We start from the raw sequence: 21,635 nt of genomic DNA, 5'->3' as shown, positions 1-21,635 counted from the left end.
AAACGAATAAAACTCCTTACAGTATGTATGACTTAACTAGACGCCCCTTTCAGATGTGCAGTTTTAAATTTGCAGTTATTCTTAACAGAAACCCCAGAACTGTTTTTCAGTAAAAATGACTATTGTAAAAAAGCTGGGAAATTCAAGTGTCTGCAGCCTGACCTTATGGGGTTTGATTGCTGGTTATCTCTGATGTACAGATAAGGTCTTGACACTGTACAGGTGATGTTAAAGAACATGCTGATGCATTTTTGCACAATTTAGTTGCCCACAGGAGATTTCAGTCCGATGTGTTTGATCTCAGAAGATCACATACTGCAGTCTAAATGTTCTAGCGTGTTTTTGAAAAGCTATTTTATGACTGGTTGCACAGTATGTTCTTGTTTACAAGACCCTTTCTTGTAGTGTTCATATATAGTGTTGGGCGTGGGTGCAAACAGGCAGACATTACAGACAGAGTTAAATGCAGCTCCAGTCAATGCTTCTGTTCTTTGTTGTGCTGTACACTCTTTGGAATAGATTTTTCAGTTGCCATGGAGATTTTTAACTTCAGTCATGACACCTGCATCTGAGCACCACTGAATGTTATTCAGCAAAAAAAAAAAAAAAGGTTGACGTCAAAAAAGCAGCACTTCACATTCTGTTCATTGACAATTACAAAGAACAGCTCACATCAGTTAACACTACCAAAAAACCCAGAGACTGAAAAGGTATAAATCACTGGTTGAACCCTGACCCTCAATGAGAGCGTCCTATAGAAAAGGAATCCAGATGATTTATTCCCAGCTCCCCAATGCACTCACTCTGCTTGTGTTGTCAGGATGCAGAAGAAGATTATGAAAAACGGCCTGCCTTATTATGAGAGACCTCCACTGAATAGTTTCCTTTGGCACTTGGAGATAGGGGCACCGGTTCCTCTCCATGGAACATTTTTCACAATACAGAATCTTTGGCCCCCTACTGTCAATTAAACAAATGCTGTACATACCGTACTGTAACCAATGGGAACCGCATGTTCCGACCGTTGGGACGCAAAATCTTCTGTCAGAATTTTTGTCACAATTGAGGCTGGTGCCATGTGACAATTTTCTAACCAGTCGTTAGTATGGATCCAAGTCACCCTTCATGTAATCAGCCTAGCTATTACATTGTTACTATATTACATGTAACTACATTGTATTAGGTAATTGCTTTTTACTACCAATAGTTTAGTTTTGCTATGTTTTTGTATTTGTGTTTAAGTCAAAATGTTTGAGAAATAATAAAACAAACACCTCCAAGGTTAAGTGGGCATCAGCACATTTGTGAATGCATCAATTTTCAGCATGGTGTGTGTTTAATAAAATATTTTGTACAACATTTTTCTAGGCTGTTGTTAAAAATAATACAAGAGTATAACACCGTTTAAGAAGTATCAAACCTTTTTTTAATAACCTTTTTTAATAATTATTTTTGTAATTCACCTATGATCCAAGTGTCTTTTCTTACATTTTAGGCACCCACAAACCCATTAAAACTAAAATTCAAACTGTATGTACATGTCTTAAAGGGGTTTCTAGGTATGGTCAAAGTTATTTTAAAAATGGCGGCCATTAAAATTCATACATGAGCATTTTAACACATGCATAAGTTTATGCACCACCCAAAGAATATAAAGGTTCTTTCTGATTGGAGGGTAAGGTTCTTTCTGATACTGTTAATTCGTGGTAAAGCTATGAAACGGTTAAACTTTTTTGTTAGTTTGTTTGTTACTTTTTCTTTTGTTTTCCATCAAAGAATAACTTTATTTTTGGAGTTTGGATTCAAATCCAACTACAACAGATGACTGCAAAATATCTATTTTTTACTCCCACACTACGAATTCATCTTTGACATCCAGCAGCAAAGGAGGCTTTAAAAAGAATACATCCCTATCTGTATGCCGTAGCTGCGGTGCTGTGCCACAAGGCAGGCACAGCCTTCAGTGGGTTATATAAAGAAGTGGCCAGCAATGGACTGTGCTGAAGTGAAGTCAGTGAGACACTCTGAGGCACAATACTACACTTAGCATCAGTTGTCTTCCTGACAGGTTCTTTATATCTTGCTTGAGTCTGAGTGGCCATGGCAGAAAAAAACAGATAAAAAGGCAGCTGGAAAAGGGACACGTTTTCTATTAGCTGTCACTGAACTTTCAAACTGACTATCGGTTTCAGTGCCTTTGCAGAACGGGCTTCAGCAAGGTATTGATCATCGTCTGTCTGATCAGCCCCTGCCCATAATTACAATCCAATATCTTTTGACTGTTCCAAACTGCCTTGTAAAAGTTTCCCATAGTAAAAGCATAGCACAGTGAAAGCGTGGTAAAGCATAGATAAGCATTGCAAAGCACAGAGAGGTCTGGTAAAGCATAGGGAAGCATTGTAAAGCACAGGGAGGTCTGGTAAAGCATAGGGAATCATTGCAAAGCACAGAGAGGTCTGGTAAAGCATAGGGAAGCATTGTAAAGCACAGAGAGGTCTGGTAAAGCATAGGGAAGCATTGCAAAGCACAGGGAGGAATGGTAAAGCATAGGGAAGCATTGTAAAGCACAGAGAGGTATGGTAAAGCATAGGGAAGCATTGTAAAGCACAGAGAGGTATGGTAAGGCACAGGGAAGTATTGTAAAGCAAAGAGAATTGGCCAGCATCCAAATTCTTTTTTTTTTTTATCTTTTCTTTAAAATATTTAAGCTGTTTTTTCCAATGCTAATATCGAGTAATGTATTTCAATGGAACTAAACAAAAGTACTTTCAATATCAAATGAGGCTCAGGGCTTGATTATAGTGATCTAAACTGTGGTGGTCCTACTGTAATACTCAGGATTAAGCCCACTGATGTTTTTAACCCTGTATCCTGGTAGATTCACTGAACTCCTTCGTAACAGAACTAAACACATTCAAACAGGTGGTAGAAAGAGGTCTGCACTAAAGCACAATTGGTTGGTCCTGGCAGAGGCAATCAGTTTGGCTAGGATTTTCGAAATCGTAACAAAAAAATGCTTCTTCAAGCGCTATTAGTAAGCTTTACATGTTAAATATTCTACAGTATGTTGGAAAAGGATGACCTCACTCTAAAATATCGTTTTTGTAGCAAAACCTATGGTAGAAGCTGAATTTGCTGATTTAGGCAGCCCCACAGCACAACCTTCTAAAAAACATTACCCCAGTATTTCTACCCAACTGTCACCCCTCCTCTGCAACCCACACACCAGTCAGAAGGACGGAAGATCAGTTGGGGGGAGGGGAGCGTTTGATGCCAGTTGTGACGATCCTGATGAACGGAGTCATATAATAACCATGATGTTTTACGAACAGGATCCTGCCTGGGCTTAATTGCCTAAATAAATCAGAACAGTCTGTTAACTGAAAAGAACTAAGATTCCTTTCATAATATGTTGCTTTAAGCTGCTGCAGCTCAATTACTGCAACTCCTCTGCTTTGTCATTAAACCCACATTTTTAATCGAAGCAGCAACAATAGCACTAATTGAGTTAGGTAATAGAGGTTATTTTATTTTATTATCCATGGGAAATGGCCTGTATGGCTATGTGCATATCATTTGTAATTTAAACTTCCCCACTTTATCTAATTATTATTATTATTATTATTTATTTCTTAGCAGACGCCCTTATCCAGGGCGACTTACAATTGTTACAAGATATCACATTATTTTTACATACAATTACATTATTTTTTTTACACATTATTTTTACATACAATTCTCCATTTATACAGTTTTTTTTTTTTTTTTTGCTGGAGCAATCTAGGTAAAGTACCTTGCTCAAGGGTACAACAGCAGTTGTAGTCCAGAGCCCTAACCACTACTCCACACTGCTGCCCCAAACCATTATCTACGGCTGTTTCTGAGATACACTTAGTTTGTAATATTACATGGCGAGTGCTACATATTGCTATGAAGTGCCACTAAAATGTTCTCAAGCAAAACTTATGTTTAACTTGGGCAAAATGTGCAGCCTAAGGATGGGCTTGGAGAAGGCCATTGCCCACCTGTCCCTAATGCCCATGGATTAAAACAGTTGCATCAATTAGATTATTTTCTGATGCTGTTAGTACAGGGTGAGAGACCTTGACTTAGACAGCTACACATCTGGAATGGCTAGGTAATTTTAAGGCATGTGTTGAGTATTGCATGGAAAAGGGATGTCCTGTGTAGTTGCTGGAGTTGTTTAGGGGTGTTTCTGCTAGTGTTTGGAAGCAAGGTCTCATGAAGTCACAGAGCACAGACACATATATTACACCAAGGTTATCAAATGATATTTATTACTGGGAGAAGCCCTAATAAATCATCCCGGTCAGTGTTCAACATGCTTTCTCATTGACAGCGATCTCTTCTTGGGAACTCGTATGCTAATGCTCTTTGTTGATTTGTGCAACTCGGCTTAAGAATCATTGGCTCCCCGAACAAAACCTTCAAAGTGTTCTTGGTTGCAAAATAAAATACTTTTTCAGTGCATTTATTTTTTCCCTTTGAAAAGGACTCCAATGGAGTTTTCCAGTGGACACTGACCCATTTACTGGTGGACTGCAAAAACATTAAGTTACATGCACACACAACTTTGTTTTCAGGGAGGTTTAGGGGGTAACGTCATGAGATAAAAGCATTGTTAGTGCTTTAGGGCTGTTCCATCCTAAAGAAGAAATAGTAAGGGATTGTGAGCAAATGATCCTTTCAGTAAGACACACAAGGTGTGTTTTTTTATTTTTATATATCTTAATAAAGATATTGCTTGCTGAGGTCAAGACCACTGTAACTTACAAAACCATAGTTTTAATATATGAAGTTTCAATATAAACCCAGTCCTTAATCATGTCATTTCTATGGTTGTTTTCTGGAACGTCTCACTGAACTCTGGACATCTTTCAATTCTAACAGTTCACTCTGTTCAGATGATAAAACAAATGCAGGTACATAAAAACATGGTTGAAAAAATAGGTGATTCAATATGGGTGACTATTGTGACTCCTGTTTTTTTTATATACATAATAATATACTGCACATATTATTGCTAAATCCATCCCTAGAATAGTTTTCTATGGGGATTATCCCGATAAACCGCTTTCCATGGATTTCTGTTCTGGTCTGGTTGTGCAGATGCTGTGAAGGTTAATGAGCCTGCTGGGGTATATCATTGTTCCCCCCCCCCCCCCAAAAAAAAATCATCGATAGAAGAGATTAGATAGGGGAGAATGGGATTTAATACTGGGGTATTATAAAGCATTAGTCTGGATTTGGCCTGCTATTAGTGAAATAAACAACTGGAGAGAGAGAGGCTATAAGGACATTTCTGGGAAAAATATATTGGACTGTATCTGGGTATTAGATCATTCATTACAGACAGATATTATTTGTGGGATTGTTTTAGAATGTAATGCTTTATGTGAGGCAATATTATAAAAAAGGGAGTTAAGTGGAAAATGTTTGAGGTTTGTTTTCTAGCTTGTAAATTTACAGTAAAGCTAAAGTAGGTGGGACTGAGAAGCAAGAATGAGTCATTTCCGCAGCCTTACAGCCAACCCCAGATCTTAACAGCGGGCTGGATTGCAAACAGAATCAGTAATTTCTGAAAGCTTGCTTGTTGTGGAGCAGTCTCCTGTGAGGAGAGTAATGAGGTCATAAAGGGAGCAGGCGACCACAGCCTCATCTCAGTCACCCACAACTAATTTCTTACCTGAAGTGTCCTTCTGGCATTGCAGTATACATACCAGCACTATTTCTTTATAGTATATTGAAAACCTTGTTTTCAGGAGTGGTCTGTCTTGTTTTCATGCTGGGCCTGGAAGGCAGATTTGCAGTTAGTGATGAAGTTTGATACAAGCTGCACAATTGGAATGCAATATTGCTATCATACAGTAGCACCTTGGGAGCTGACAAACCAGAGTATATTCTGAGTCCAACTCAATTAACCTTTTATCTGTGAAAACGCATCAGGAAAACATACATTCGTGCAGTAAACAGACTGCAGACAATTTCAATTTAAAACCCCCTTTGCTGACAAGTCAAAATACATGTATAGGGCAGCAATGTGGAGTAGTGGTTAGGGCTCTGGACTCTTGACCGGAGGGTTGTGGGTTCAATCCCAGATGGGGGACACTGCTGCTGTACCCTTGAGCAAGGTACTTTACCTAGATTGCTCCAGTAAAAACCCAACTGTATAAATGGGTAATTGTATGTAAAAATAATGTATAAAAAATAATGTAATTGTATGTAAAAAATAATGTGATATCTTGTAACAATTGTAAGTTGCCCTAGATAAGGGTGTCTGCTAAGAAATAAATAATAATAATAATAATAATGTACTGTTTGAACAAAATGAAAACATGAGCAGTTTGATGGGGTTTCTGTGTGTGCTCAGATAATTACCAAATGCCTTTCTGTTAAAAAGGGGAGAAATCCTTATCTTTGCTCTGAACCTAGAGCAGATCCACTTGTACCAGTAATAAAATGCTAATGCGATTTTCTGTTTGAATTTCGCTCACTGTTGATGCAGATATCAAAGCTAATATTACAGCCTGGCTGGAGGCAACCTCCATTATTCCATTGATCCATGGCACTATATATACTGGTACAATCCCCAGAGATGTATTTCTTTTTTTGTCTTTGCGTTTTATACAGGGGAGATAAGGTTGAATAACTTCATGAATGTTTGCTTTTTTTTCTTTTTTTTTAATAGGGATTTTTGGCATTTATGACAATTACATTGTATTTATTATTTGTAGTGATAGGGCAGTCATTACTGAGTATTTCTTTGACTATTGGAGGCTGTGTGGTCCAGTGGTTAAAGAAAAGGGCTTGTAACCAGGAGGTCCCCGGTTCAAATCCCACCTCGGCCACTGACTCATTGTGTGACCCTGAGCAAGTCACTTAACCTCCTTGTGCTCCGTCTTTCGGGTGAGACGTAATTGTAAGTGACTCTGCAGCTGATGCATAGTTCACACACCCTAGTCTCTGTAAGTCGCCTTGGATAAAGGCGTCTGCTAAATAAACAAATAATAATGGACCCAGGCAGCGTTCGTACTGTAAGTGCGGTGATGAGGAAACAAATTGTCAGGTTTAAAAAAAAAAACAGATAATGACAACTTTAACGTCACGTTCTACTTTATTCATTCATTCAAACATAAATGTACAATGTTCTCTGCGTAGGCACGGACATTAGCCGCAAGTGTCAGTGTCAAGCTATTAACGTTAGTTTGTCTTTTCTTCTCCTCAGGTATGCACACGAGTATCAGTGAAATCATTAAAGACAAGACACTGAGGCCATCCAGGAGAAGCATGCCTTGCCTGCCTCAGAGCCAGACTCACCCCCAGAATCTGAACAAACTGTCTCTGCACCAGCCCAGTCAGACCCAGCCACAGGCGAAGAGCGCCGAGCCATCCTCCGTCAACATCTCCTGTGAGAGAGGTCAGTCCCAGAGCAATCACAGCGTTACAATTACAGCACTCGAAAGAACGAGAATAGAATGTGCTCTAATTAATTACCCACTAGGCTGTAGTGCTGAATGTACTGTATAATTGGACAGATACCTAGAAGAAGGTTACTCTTGTAAACCACCTTCCAGAATAAGTTTACTCAATAAGACATGTACTAATATAAAAGTTCCTCGACAAACTAGAATGTCATTCTCACTGTCTTCAAGAGAAAATCTTTTACTGTCGTAGTTTCGTTTAGTCTTTTAGTATTACTATAGGTATTACCACTGAGCGTTTTATAGTTATGGATAAATAAGATTCCTTCCTTGTACGTTCAGTTATCAGGGTTTGCCTGCTGTGCTATAACCTTATGTCTTGAGTTGATACCATCAATTATTCATAACTTCAAAAAGCTAAATGAGAATTCTATGGTGAAAGCTACAAGAAACTCAAGTAAACAAACCTCTCGGCTAATGTACTTGACTTTCTTAAAATGAATACAATCATAAATTCCAATGACTTCTTGGGCTGGCATGAACTTGCATGCTTCAGTTTAGCCGGTCTGGTCCCTGAACTCTTACATAAGAGGTACTTGACAATTGTATTTGGGAATGAACACAGTCCTATGACAATTCCTTTATACAGCTTGACTGTGGATCAGTGAATGCATTGCTCCATGCCCTTTGCACAGACACAGCACATGCGCCCCGCTGCGACCTTTACAAGATGAAGAGCTCCTTACTCTTATGTTCTTACATGGTTCAGCCTCACCCTTCTGCTTCTGTAAGCACAGCTGGAGGGTTTGATGCTATTTAGCAAGACAGAAGGAAATGCCCTCCTGTGAAACAAGGTATCCATGACAGAATGAGTTGTAGCTGGAGCAGGACGGGATAGACACACAACCTGATGTCACAGCAGCTCAAGGTTAGAGTGTAAGCTGCCAAATGCACTGCTTTCAGTATATGGTGGGTTTAATATTCATTCTGTCAGGCAGCAGAGTGCTCAAAGCAGTATCAGGTGGCTCAACAAAGCATGAGGTATCTGTGTCTAGGGAAGTATTCAGCTGCTGACAACTAACACTGTGGTCGAGAGGAATCAGACATTGATTTGGTAACAAAGACATAAAGTATATAATAGCATCTGGAATCTGAACTTTGGGCTAGAGCTGTTCCACATCCTCATGTTTATTAAGACGACTTTGTCATGGCACTGATAATTGTAAGGGGTTGTTTGTACCAGTGATAGGGGACATGTACTGTATGATTCAATCATATCTCAGTACTTAAAGATTTAGCCCTGTCCACTTCTGAGTACAGTGAAGATCAATTGGAAATTGCAAACAACATGCCTTTTATTGCATACTGTTTGTCTTTCAGCAGACCATAGGGTACTGTGGTTCTGGCATGTGTCTGATAACTCTCTTTAGGCGGTGGTCAGGCACTTTACGAATTCTATGTATCTTTTGTGGTCATTTCTTTCTGAGACATGTCTGGAGGTAGTCAGTGAGACTCCAGGAGATTACTGTGAGTTATTAACTTTGTGAACCTCAAAATCATTCTGCAGGTATATATCTATGCTCATCCACCCTCGGGAAAAGGAATATCGTGCTTTCAATCGTGGCCTCTGCAATCAATAATTCAAGAGCAGCTGACTCATGATACTTCTGATAATGGTGCTTATGAAAGATCCTTGTCTGGACTTTCACACCGCAATACAAACATGTGTTAAAATGAACACAGTAATGTTTTTGATTAAGGAAGAGACGGTTATTTTTGTGTTAATAAACCCTGTTAAAACATACCATTCTTAAATCTGAATCGCACATTGTTGTGTTTTTAATTAACCAGTTTGCACATACAGAAAATGTATCTGCAGAATAAAAGCTGAGTCTGGTTTAGTTAAAAATGCATCAGTAACCTATTATTATTATTATTATTATTTATTTATTTCTTAGCAGATGCCCTTATCCAGTGCGACTTACAATTGTTACAAGATATCACATTATTATTTATTTCTTAGCAGATGCCCTTATCCAGGGCGACTTACAATTGTTACAAGATATCACATTATACATTATTTCACATTATACAGATATCACATTATTTTACATACAATTACCCATTTATACAGTTGGGTTTTTACTGGAGCAATCTAGGTAAAGTACCTTGCTCAAGGGTACAACAGCAGTGTTCCCCACTGGGGATTGAACCCACAACCCTCCGGTCAAGAGTCCAGAGCCCTAATCACTACTCCACACTGCTGCCCTGCTGACATTATTTTTACATACAACTGAGTTAATATTAAAAAGGAATGTAGGAACTTTCTGGTATCAACTTTTGTCTTGTTTCACAGGTAACTAATCCCAATGTGCCCCCTGTATAATTTGAACCCATTTGTTCGTTGCTAAATCTGCATGCATTTTTTAAGGCTTTTCTCACACTTAAATCAGCACATGTCACTGACATGATTTTGGTGGCAGGCAGTAATTAAGAACTATAGCCTTGCAGTTAAACATATGATACAAGCTGTCCTAAAACAAATAAATTAAAAAAAACAGCAACTAAGGAATTCAGTCATGCTGCTGTATTTCAAGTGCAGTTTGGTAAAAATGATTTCAACACATTTGTAATGGCACAGTTTTCAGTGTGTGAATTCAGTGGACAATACATTTTTAATAACCCTACTGTATGAATCATGCAGCTAAAAGCCCAGGAATACCAATATACCCCGAATCATTGACGTCACTGTGCATGTAAGTGCTCTTAAGGTATTCACATCTATTGCATGTTCTTTATAATGGAGATCTCACTTTCTAGATCAGGCAACTTTAGCACTTTCAGTCCAGGTCTTTGTTCTGAAGAGGTCCTTAAAAATGAAACTTGAAATGGTGTGGCAGGTCTGGAGTTGAGTACTCCTGGTCAATGTGGATTTTAAATTCAAGTAGTAAATTGACTGATGCCTTGTTTACTGTACACAAGCCCCCAACCTTTATGTTTTGTGGTTTGTCAAGCTGTATTTATAATTAGCTTTTTAATAATGCTTGGTTCTCTGTAAGTCTAACAGCTCTGCACATCCCCAAAGCCAGTCTTATACAAATTAGATTGTGCAGTGACATTTAACAGTTTGGCCTTTTACAGTACGTGGCTGAATTTCCGTAATGTCTTTTATTTGAGGCAGATTGATTTTGAAAATCTCTGTGAAGCCTAAAGTTCCTTTTTGTTTTTAATTAGCATCAGTTTTTTTTTTTTTTGTAAATGTATACTTCTGGATGATTAATATTGAGATAAAGAGCAGTGGTGTTTAGATCTGCCATTGTTCAGATCATAACACTGACCACACCATTCACATACTGTCTTAGAGTGGCTTTAGCAGAGAGAAGAGGGAGCGCACAGCAGTGATGAGACACATTAATACTGCAGTAGCTCTTAATGGTTTCCGTTGTCTGTGCTGTCAGATCAGTTATTGACTAAACAATATGGGATATGGGATGTTTTAGAACTGTTTCATGCTCCACACAGTCATTTGGTACTGTGGTTCAGGCACAAAGAAACCTTGCACTTTCCCTCTCTCATCCAATCGGAACCTAAAAAAACTTCGGTAGGGATCTGGATTAAGAATCAAATCCATGCATGCCCATTTACTTACAGCAAAGGATGGTGCCTTAAATATTTCATACTTAAATACCGCCCAGCCCCTTCTTAAGACAGCCCTTCCATTATTTCCACTTTAGCATGGAAATAACTCAGTACAGATCCCCCATCCCCGACCCCTGACTTTCAACACAGCAAATTGCTTATGTCATAAAAGGTAGAAGCATAGAAAAAGTTTTCAATTACTGCAGAAGACCAGCATGGTATGTCTTTACTGGCGATAAAGAAGGGAAGGGAAGCCACTGTGTATTTTTAAACTAAATTAGGAACAGCTTAGTCATTTGTCAATCCTAAATTACTGTCCCCAAGCATGGAAATGTAATCTTGAAATTCAGGATTTCAGACATTGATGTTGTGCTTCCAGAATAGTAGTGCAGAAGAACTAGACATTTTCTTTCGTGGGTTTTTTATTATTATTTTTTTTTAACATAAATCAGCCTCCAGTTGTGACACCGACATACGCACACATCACTTATATTGCATTTTACTTTGACATGGTAAACAAAAATCATTACCTTGAAATGGCCTTCATTATTGAACATCTGCCAGTGCACAGACGTAATTACAGTTATTCGTTTTTGCATCGTAATCAATTCATAGACATAATGACAATCTGTTCTTTAATACGATGATAATGGCATCAGAACTAACTGGCCACAAGCATCTGAGGCTCAAAGGGCTTCAATCCATCAATATTTACCATGATCTGCAATGCAAATAAGAAACACTGAAGCTGCTTGGAACATGGAAAGGAATTCCACAGAAGCTGTAATTTATTAGGTGTCAAATTGGTGGTTATTAGCCAGGTGGCTGGTCTGGATAATGTAGTCCAAACCATCAGTATGGAGACAGGAATATACCAGGGACCTAAATTTAGGCATGTTATAAGATCTCAGAGCAGTTACAAGGGTGGGACCTCCATTATGTTGGGCGTATATTTTCAAAACCGCTCTTATGAAAGTTCCCACCACCAATACACACCCCCCAAAAAAATGTTCTTGTGCATTAATCAAAAGGGAAGTACACCTTACTGTCATCATGGGAATCCTCCAATATATTTAACTTTCACAAGAGCGGTTTTGAAAAGAAACATAATATTTACTTTATCTGTATATGTAATTATAATAATAATTGACTTCAGCCTCTGATCTCTGTTTCTGCCCAGATGGAGGAAAGGATGCATATATAGATGAATCGGAACAAGTAAACTACGACTTCCGGACGGATCAGTCCCTCTTGATCCAAAAAACTTTGAACCGTCCAAAACTGGAAGGCCGCACAGAGTCCTTAGAGGTACTGTGACAGAAAAATATGATGAAAAACAAGTCTTTATGTAGCCCTTGGAGACAGAGAGAGAAAGCAAACACTGTAAACTCTCGCTGAAATCCAATTTTTGCTTGTAAACCATTGTCGTGGGGAAAAAATATATATATTTAAGCTTTTAGAAATGTGACAAGAGTAACAGTATATAACTGATTTCTGTGAGTCTTAAATGAGTCTCTACAGTGACATAAAGATAGGAGCCCCTGTTGTCTAATCTCTTTATCTTTACAAATGTATCGGCAACAGGAGGGACAGGCTACTGTGCTTCAAGCACACGGATGATCTACTTGGGAAACACGTCTTTAGTTTTTCAGCTCAATGGGAGCTTAATAAAATAGATTTCCTATTGAAAGGACACAGCCGAGACGTACTCAACCCCATGTTGCTTTTTCATTTATACTAGCAGGGTTACCAATCGAAGATTTGTCTGACAAAGGTCATGAGAGTTAGAAATACCCTTTCGATTTGTGGAGCTTGGTAATTTTACATTGAGAATCTCTTAACTGCTTCACTGCTAAGCCCAGTGCTACTGTGAAAAAAATGCATTTTGTAGCAATAAAGGGTATTTAAACTTTAAATAGGTCTGGCAAATTCTTTCCCTAGGATAACAACCCAACTGCACCATCAGGCCTGTTCTTTAGGGATGGGAAGAAGCGCATTGACTACATCTTAGTGTACAAGAAGTCCAGCCTGCAAGTGGAAAAGAGATGCACCTTTGAGAAGAACCTGCGAGCAGAAGGGCTGATGTTGGAAAAAGAGGTAAGACAGTCTTCAGATTGCAGTAACCTCTTAATGGGGGAAACCAAAAAATCTCTGTTATGTAATGGGCAGTGTTGTGTGATTCACTGCCGTTACGGATTGTCCCCTGTTGGTGAGATGAGATGTGGTTAAAAGCTCTATAAGCATGAACGCAGATGAGCCTGGTTGTTTTTCCGTGGTTAAGACGCTCGCCTCCTGGGCGTGTGGGCGCGTCGTGGCCGGTTTGCATCCAGCCTCCACTCTGCTACAGTTCCATACCTGAGTCCTGACAGAACATCAATAGTTTGCCAATATTGCTGCATCTTTAAACTTCGAGATGCAAATGTTTTTGTACAATGAGTGTGCTTATTGGAATTTTATTTTTCAATGGCATCCTTTTTCTTTCCCCAGCGTCCTGAAATGTCTCTCTTCAGTTACTTAGTTATTTAATTCCTTGTGTTTTTTTTTTTTTTTTTCTCACAGCCGTCGTTGACAAACAGTGACATCATGTTTGTTAAAATCCATGTTCCCTGGGACACGCTTTGTAAATATGCAGATCAGCTGAACATCAGAATGCCATTCAGGTAATACATGTTAGTCAAATGCAAAGATGATTCCGCAATCATTTTCCTTCTTGGAGAAGCCTAACAGAACTGCATGGCACTTCAATGTATTGTACTGCATCACATGCAGAAACAGTAACAGTAATAATTTGCATGCATTTCAGGAAAATGCCCACTGTTTGAAGAGCATTACAGACAACAGTTGGTTCAAAATTGATGGAATTGGTGTATATTGTGTACAATACAAACATTTAAAGCATATTCCAATGATACGACGTGTTGTAGACAGGGCTGTTTTTTGTGTTTGTTCTTCCTTTGATCTCATTACTTATTGAACATGAGAGCATGGGTCTGAGTGATAGATGAAAACACGCTGCAGTACATGACATTTTGTCAAGTCTTTTATTTGATATACTGCACACCAAATCCAGCTTGTATCTGATCGACCGTACAGTGTGGGGATGTGTACTGCTATAATGTCAGTTTGTGTGATATCACTTTTCAGTGGTCTTTATATATACACTTAACCGACTTCTTCTGTCCTTTCAGGAAAAAATGTTATTTCACTGATTGGAAGAGCAAATCGATGGGCAGGTTGGTGGGTGCTCTGCATTTCTTTTATTTATTTATTTATTTATTTATTTTTAACCCCAGATACCATTCCGCACAACAATCCCCTCGATAGCAGATGTAAAACCATAAACAAAAAAATAAAATAGCGCTGCCACTGTGCCCTCACATTTCACTCCCGTGACTCACAAGCAGGTTTGCAATTGGACTTATTATTATTATTTATTTCGTAGCAGACGCCCTTATCCAGGGCGACTTACAATTGTTACAAGATATCATATTATTTTTACATACAATTACCCATTTATACAGTTGGGTTTTTACTGAAGCAATCTAGGTAATGTACCTTGCTCAAGGATACAGCAGCAGTGTCCTCACCAGGGATTGAACCCATGACCTTCCGGTCAAGAGTCCATAGCCCTAACCACTACTCCACACTGCTGGACTTCAGCGATAAATATGCTTTATTTTGCTCTTATCTGCCCCCTATTTTACTGCATTTAATCCTGTACCTCAGAATATTGTAATCTGCCAAGTGTTTAATCTGTAGTATTTTGTACTTAATCATATCCTGATGTAACTATCACTACTTAATCATATCCTGATGTAACTTTCACTATCATCTGCTGTATTATTGAATTGTGGTTTGTCACACTTGAGAATTATTGTATTTCTTGTTCTTATTGTATGACTTATATTGTAACACTTGAATGTATTTGTATTTGCTTGCGATTGTAAGTCGCCCTGGATAAGGGCGTCTGCTAAGAAATAAATAATAATAATAATAATAATAAAGCATTCGTTTGGAAAGGATACTAAGTGTGGTTTTACAACTGCTGACTTGCGTGGACACTGCATCCCTTCAGTGCTTGCCCCCCTAACACTCGGCTTCATGTCAGCATCTGTGCTTGTGTTCCAACCACAATTTCCCATTCTATGTAAGGCCACAGAGACAGAGGGAAGGTACTGTGCACATGCTTGGCAAACCAATCGCTGCTTTGGTTTTGAAAGTCAATCATTTAAATGGCAGCAATGCAATTCTACAAGGAGCTCCCCTTATTTACGCTAAAGCTCACAAAATACTGTACCATGTCATTATCAAATGCTGAGACTTACAGTACATGCTAAAGCTCAAGATCATGTCAACTTTCTGTCTGGACCTCTTGCTTTTCCCTGTAGCATGCAGCGGTGATTGTGATTAAAGTATGCGCCGGTAATGCTGTTTATCATGCTGCCTCTCCGTTCCCTCCTCCAGGTTTCAGCGCAACCTGAGACAGCTGAAGAGCTGGCTGCCGAGGAACCCTATGAAGCTTGACAAGGAGGCCCTGCCTGACCTGGAGGAGACAGACTGCTACACTGCGCCTTTCAGCCGAGCACGCATGCACCAGTACGAAACCACAAGAGGGGTCACCTCTTTAGAAATATCTCTTTGTGTGTTTCCATAATAATAATAATAATAATAATAATAATAATAATAATAATAATAATAATAATGCAGTGTCTGTAGAAATCACACTGGTGATGATAGTAAAATCTGCCTTATTACTTGCTGTAGTAAATTGGTACATGATTAATCCTGGTGGAAAAGTGTGCAAGAAACTGAATATTTATTTACATTTATTTCTAGTTACATAAATACAGTAGTTTTTCTCATTTAAAAAATGCTTGGGCATTACAGGGTTAGATAATTCTACAGACACTCGGGTATAAGTAAGGAAAAGGTATTTCAATATCATTTTAACATTAGTGTAATGTTTAAATAAAGCCTGTTATTTCTCCCTAGTTTTACAATCAACAACAAAGAAACCTTCTTCAGTAATTCTACAAGGAGTAGGATAGTTCATCACATGCTGCAGAGGACAAAGTATGAAGATGGGAAATCAAAAATGGGTAAGGGGGCCTGATAAACTGTTACCGTGGCTTGGTCTGAATCAGCAGTGAATGAGTATATGATGGACCTGTAGCTTATCCATTTGTGATGGCATTTCTAATATCGAGGGGCACTGCAATAAACACATTTTCAGTTAATATGATCAACTGTAGCACTGCATTATTATGGATGCATCTTAGTTTTGAAAAGTGTTTGAATGCAGGGATGGAAATAAGACTCCTATTGCATAGCAGTTTCACCCATTCCAGGTGTTAATTCGAATTCGAGTAACAAGCTCAGGTGAGTCTTATAAAACGCCTAGTGAAAGCAGGAATATGCAATACAGTTGTTCTCAGCCTGCTGCCTCCTCTACAGAGTGGTCTAAATAATAGAACCTCTTACCCAGTGTGTTGTAGAACTGTGTAAGTTTGTATGGCTTTGTTATTTGCAAATTATCAGTAAAGTGTGATTTTTATTGTATGCAATTCAGGTATAAACCGATTACTTGGCAATGGGACATATGAAGCTGCCTTTCCTCCTCATGAGGTATCTATAATAATATATACTTTTTTATGTTTAAAAAGTTTCAAAGTTTCAAATGTCACTAGATCACATAAATGTCACTGCAACACTGACAGTAGCACTGGTCTTGCAGAAGGAATTACATATTAACCAGGATTTTATTTACCAGCATCAAACTGGTGTTGATGTAGATATTCCACTGGGACAAGAGATTTTCTCGAAGAGTTACTCGCTTACTTCCAGTGCATCCGTCAGAACACTTTCTTCCAATGGCCCTCTTCACTGTACACATGCTTATCTGTAACATTCTGTAATAGCATAGTGCTTTCTATCTCTGTGACTGGGTGACTGCTGCCCCTGGGTGTATTTGGGGTTATTTTGTATAATGTGGGTTATGTAGCACGGGTGATTTCAAATGTATGTTGGTATGTGAGCACAGGGAAGTCACAATTACTTCACATGCAGACTGTGCAGGGGCCAGATTGAGTAATTACCAATCAAGTCCCGGCACAGCTGCTTAAAAGCAGCACAAATTTCTCTCTCGGGGTGGGGTGTACAGCGAGGAGGTATGGGGGAGAGAGAGGAGAGGAAATCACCAGATATAAACCATTGGTACTCATGCTGAAATAGCTCAGCACAATACTTGTTTGCTTGTTTGTCTGTTTATTTTGGCCGTCGTGCTGTTTGTTTTGTGTAAGTGTTTTGTGTTTAAACCTTTTACTTTATTTAATAAATCTGTGCACTAGCGCATCCAACCACAGTACTGCGTATCTGCATTTCCTGGTCTGATGCCACTATCAGCCATCTCTGTTACAATTTGATAGAAAATATATGTTATTATCCTTCTCCTTACCCCTACATATCGCTGCACAAACCGTGGTGTAGAAATACTCTTCCAAAGACCCATTAAAGGTGCTGAAATCTCGGGCAGTTTTTACTCTGTTAAGAGCTGTTTATTTGCTCAGTGGATTCTCTGACTGGCTTCTCTTGTGCTTGTTGTTTAAAATTTACTACTGCAGTGAAACGCTTGGTGTGAACGGAACTGTACAAATGAAATGTATTTTTATTGTTGAAGCATTAATAGACAGTTGCGTGTTTTGAACCCTGCAGGGCAGCTACAAAAGCAGACATCCAATCAAAACTCACGGAGCTCAGAATCATAGACACCTGCTGTATGAGAGATGGGCAAGGTGGGGCATGTGGTACAAGTACCAGCCGTTGGATTTAATAAGGTAAGATAGGAGCTCCGATCACACCACACGGTTCACAAAATATATTATTGGTTTATGGTTGGGTGGAGAATCTTTAACATGCAAGTTAACCAACATGTTCATTTACTGCCTTTATACCTACCGTAGAGACAGTTCTTAACATGCATTTTATCACAAGGTTTTAAATGCTTCAAAAAAACTACTGATCATTCAAATAGGAAATTAAGAAATTGTATTCAATATGTCCATGTCCTTTTAACTATAGGATAGGGGTGTTTCAATAGAGATTTTCAACAGATAAATATACAACATGCACTGATGCTACTGATAGAGCTGTTTGTTACCACTTGAAAAACGTCTCAGACCTCATTATCTGAAATCCATTAATTTGCCTATAAAAGTTTCACATAGTAAAAGCTCACTTGTGTATTTATTGCGTTCCTCCCTGCAGGCGGTACTTCGGGGAGAAGATTGGCTTGTATTTCGCCTGGTTGGGGTGGTACACTGGCATGCTGATCCCTGCTGCTCTCGTTGGGCTGTTTGTCTTTCTCTACGGGCTCTTCACGATGGACTCAAGCCAGGTCAGGTAAGACATTGCATGGATACACCTTTCATGCTAATGCCCTGTGGGAGTAAAGTAGGGAACTGCCAGGCATCCTAAACTTACTTTCCATAACTCAGTTCAAGACCTCCACTAATTCCACTGAACCACATGGTAAGCTAAACCGAAGCATTGAAAAATAGCTCCAGGTAATCAGCATTGCTACAGTACTGTCATTTGTTGAAAGTTGTGATAGCCTGCTTTCCATTGAGGTATTGCACTTAAGCAATTAACTGTATTAACCCCATTGTAAAAAATAAGTATATAGTTATTGACCCAAAAAGGTATCTCCGCTTTTAATTAAGACACTTTTCTCTTTGAATTTCTATTGAGCAGACAATAGCATCAACCAGCAGCATGGTTTTTCAAAGAAAGCAGTGCAAATTCTATTCCCTTCTCCCCTTTCCTATAAATATGTATGCTGAGTTTCAGTGTGCTGTTTTAGATTCGTCTCCTGGCTGCCAAATGCTTCCTGTTGATTATCTATATATTTATTCACCTGGTTTTCATGAGGAGCCTGTTGGGAGCAGCCTTAGCAGAAGCAGCAACAACAGTACAGCCAAATCAGTAACAAGTCAGATCAAACAAGACTGGTTTCATTATTTTAATGAAAAATCAATCATGATTTTTTGTTTTGTTTTCTGGTTTGTAATGACACCCCCACCCCCCCTGGGTTGAACAAATCCTAATATAAGGATTGATTCCAAATAAAATGCCATAATTACTCCGATATCAGATTGGCAATTTTCTATACTATAATTCGAAACAATTGTATTTAGTTATCCTCAGTTCCTGCATGTTATAGAGGTATACAGTACCGTATGTTAACCAAATCAACTGCAAAATGTTCTGTTTTTTTTGTTGTTTTGTTTTGTTTTTTTAGAAAGAGCAGTGTCAGACTTCATGTTGAGATAACAGGATAAATACACTGTTCAATTTTAGCGTAGGGATCACAGATGGCATAACAACAACAAAAAAAACCTACTTCATGCCGTCCTGACCTGTGTCTTGTTTCTGTTTTAATTCCTCAAGTAAGGAGATCTGTGAAGCGAACGACACCATCATGTGCCCCATGTGTGAACGCAGCAGTTCATTCTGGAGGCTCAGTGATAGCTGTGTGTATGCAAAGGTGAGCCATTACTTCAGATGCAGGGCCTGAGCTAGGGTTGCTACCTGTCCCTGTTTTCCCGGGATCGTCCTGATTTTAAGGAAGGCGTCCCGGGATTTCAATATGCCTTCCCGGGACACTAAAAGATTGTGGTTTTTAATCTTATCCTGTTTTTAATCTTGATTACTACAGCAACACAGCGCAATGGCAGTGCCCAAAATTGAGCACAAGTTAAATAAATCAAGATACTATTTAAGCAAGAGACGCCCAGTTTGAATTGGTTGTCAGTTCTATAGTCATAGGCTTATTATCTACCTATTGGATGACTGTAGGAATTCTAGAGAGTTTAAACTTTTAACAACCGCCCTTTCGTTCCAGTGTCCCGGTTTTGTGTACCTCAGAGGTGGCAACCCTAGCCCGCGCCTCGTTTATTGCAGCTACTACTGTAGATTGGGATATTGCTATTGAATTGGTACCACAAGGGGAGAGGGTATAGTAAAGAGGGGGGTTGGCACTCACACAGGAAAAATTACTGAGGCTAATTACTAAGGCTAGGACAATGCAGGGCTGGAAATAAGACTCCCCATTGCAATAGCAGTTTAATCCACTCATAGTTTTATTATGAGTTTAATAAGACACACCTGAGCTTGTTACCTATACACTGTGGCTAATCAAGCTTGTAGTAAAACCTGGAATGGGTGAAACCGCTATGCAATGGGAGTCTTATTTCCATCCCTGAAATGTGTTTAAAAATGTGTCTACTATACTACAGTTTAAAATCCTAAAGTATTAAGCTTGGCAGTGACAGTGAGGAAGGAGTGTGAGTGCAGAAGCTTTAATCCAAATACATCATCATAACATAACTCTTCTTATGAGTTATGCAGAACAAATCATCTGAGAATGTACGACCCCAGCCAGCAGTCTCATCTCTCAGTGCAATGCATCTCAAACACCATCTGTGTAAGCCTGTGAAACTCATACTGCAAGTGAGGAGCAGTGAACATTAATCAGCAAGAAGTTACAGTTTAATGTTGTCTTCATAAATGTTTCAGCAATAATAGGCTCAAGACCTACTGTAGAATGCCATTTGTATAATCTTATGTTAAATGAATAAATGAACATAAGAACGTAAGAGGTTTGGGGATGAGAAAAGGCTGTTCAGCCCATCAAGGCTCTTGCCCTTGTTAGCACACCCTTCATCACGACTAGGGGGATCTGATTTAATAGGACCAGTGTTTCTTTTACTGTTCCCAGTGTTTTAAATACTAACTGTCACCTGGCAGGCTGTTCCATGCCTTTATAACTCTGTATAAAAAAGTGCTTCCTGCCTTTTTAAAAATGACCAAACACTAAATCAAATGAAACTTCAGCATGTCATTATGTGTTCATAAAAGATAAAGAAATATAAAAATCGAAAATGGAATTTGACTGTTCTGATTCATAACTTATCTTGAAAATCCTCATTATAATTTTAAAATAGGCATTGCAGTGTAAATTGGTCTGGGAAATGGGATGCATGTTGCAGATGGCGTTTTCACTGGCCTGACATGCAGTCTCCATTAGGAGCTGTATTGTTGATGTAGATACTCAGTTGCAAGCTCCCCAGTCACTAGCACATGCATAATTATGAGTCTATAACTGACAAGAGTGTCACTCAGGAGGAATGAATGGAGTCACAATTTTATGAACGTCGTATCTTCTAAATCTCTGCGGAATCAATTATTTTCTTATTAATATGCAAAACCTGACCATATTTTTTTCTTATCAATCTCTATCTGTTTACCAGTAATCTGGTTTCTATACAACCTGCAAATTATGTTATTTACATTTACAATAAGATGGCATTTTCTTAGTAATTAATTATTTTTGTTCCTCCAGGTTACACATCTTTTTGATAACGGAGGAACTGTCTTCTTTGCAATTTTTATGGCGATATGGGGTAAGGCAGCCTTTCTTTGATTTTTCAACCCAGTTCCGTCCCCCTTTCTTTGATTTTTCAACCCAGTTCCGTCCCCCTTTCTTCTCCAGTAAAA

The 21,635-nt window shown here is 38.8% G+C and overlaps 1 protein-coding gene across 2 annotated transcripts in view; it reads left to right on the top strand.

The window, feature by feature from the left end:
- The window catches only part of LOC117432295 (anoctamin-3-like), a 71,405-nt gene that overhangs the window by 29,309 nt on the left and 20,461 nt on the right, over positions 1-21,635 (top strand). For both annotated transcript variants that reach the window (XM_059002120.1, XM_059002121.1), the window contains 12 exons: positions 7,247-7,438; positions 12,262-12,389; positions 13,023-13,178; positions 13,641-13,741; positions 14,270-14,314; positions 15,546-15,677; positions 16,074-16,180; positions 16,651-16,706; positions 17,793-17,914; positions 18,345-18,479; positions 19,527-19,623; positions 21,481-21,541. In XM_059002120.1, the coding sequence (XP_058858103.1) occupies positions 7,247-7,438; positions 12,262-12,389; positions 13,023-13,178; positions 13,641-13,741; positions 14,270-14,314; positions 15,546-15,677; positions 16,074-16,180; positions 16,651-16,706; positions 17,793-17,914; positions 18,345-18,479; positions 19,527-19,623; positions 21,481-21,541 (1,332 nt within the window). The remainder of the gene's footprint in view (positions 1-7,246; positions 7,439-12,261; positions 12,390-13,022; positions 13,179-13,640; positions 13,742-14,269; positions 14,315-15,545; positions 15,678-16,073; positions 16,181-16,650; positions 16,707-17,792; positions 17,915-18,344; positions 18,480-19,526; positions 19,624-21,480; positions 21,542-21,635) is intronic.

Source organism: Acipenser ruthenus, chromosome 27, assembly GCF_902713425.1.
Source record: "Acipenser ruthenus chromosome 27, fAciRut3.2 maternal haplotype, whole genome shotgun sequence".
Taxonomy (NCBI): Eukaryota; Metazoa; Chordata; class Actinopteri; order Acipenseriformes; family Acipenseridae; genus Acipenser; species Acipenser ruthenus.
The sequence above is the reverse complement of the archived record's forward strand: the minus strand, read 5'-3'. Positions and strand labels throughout refer to the sequence as shown.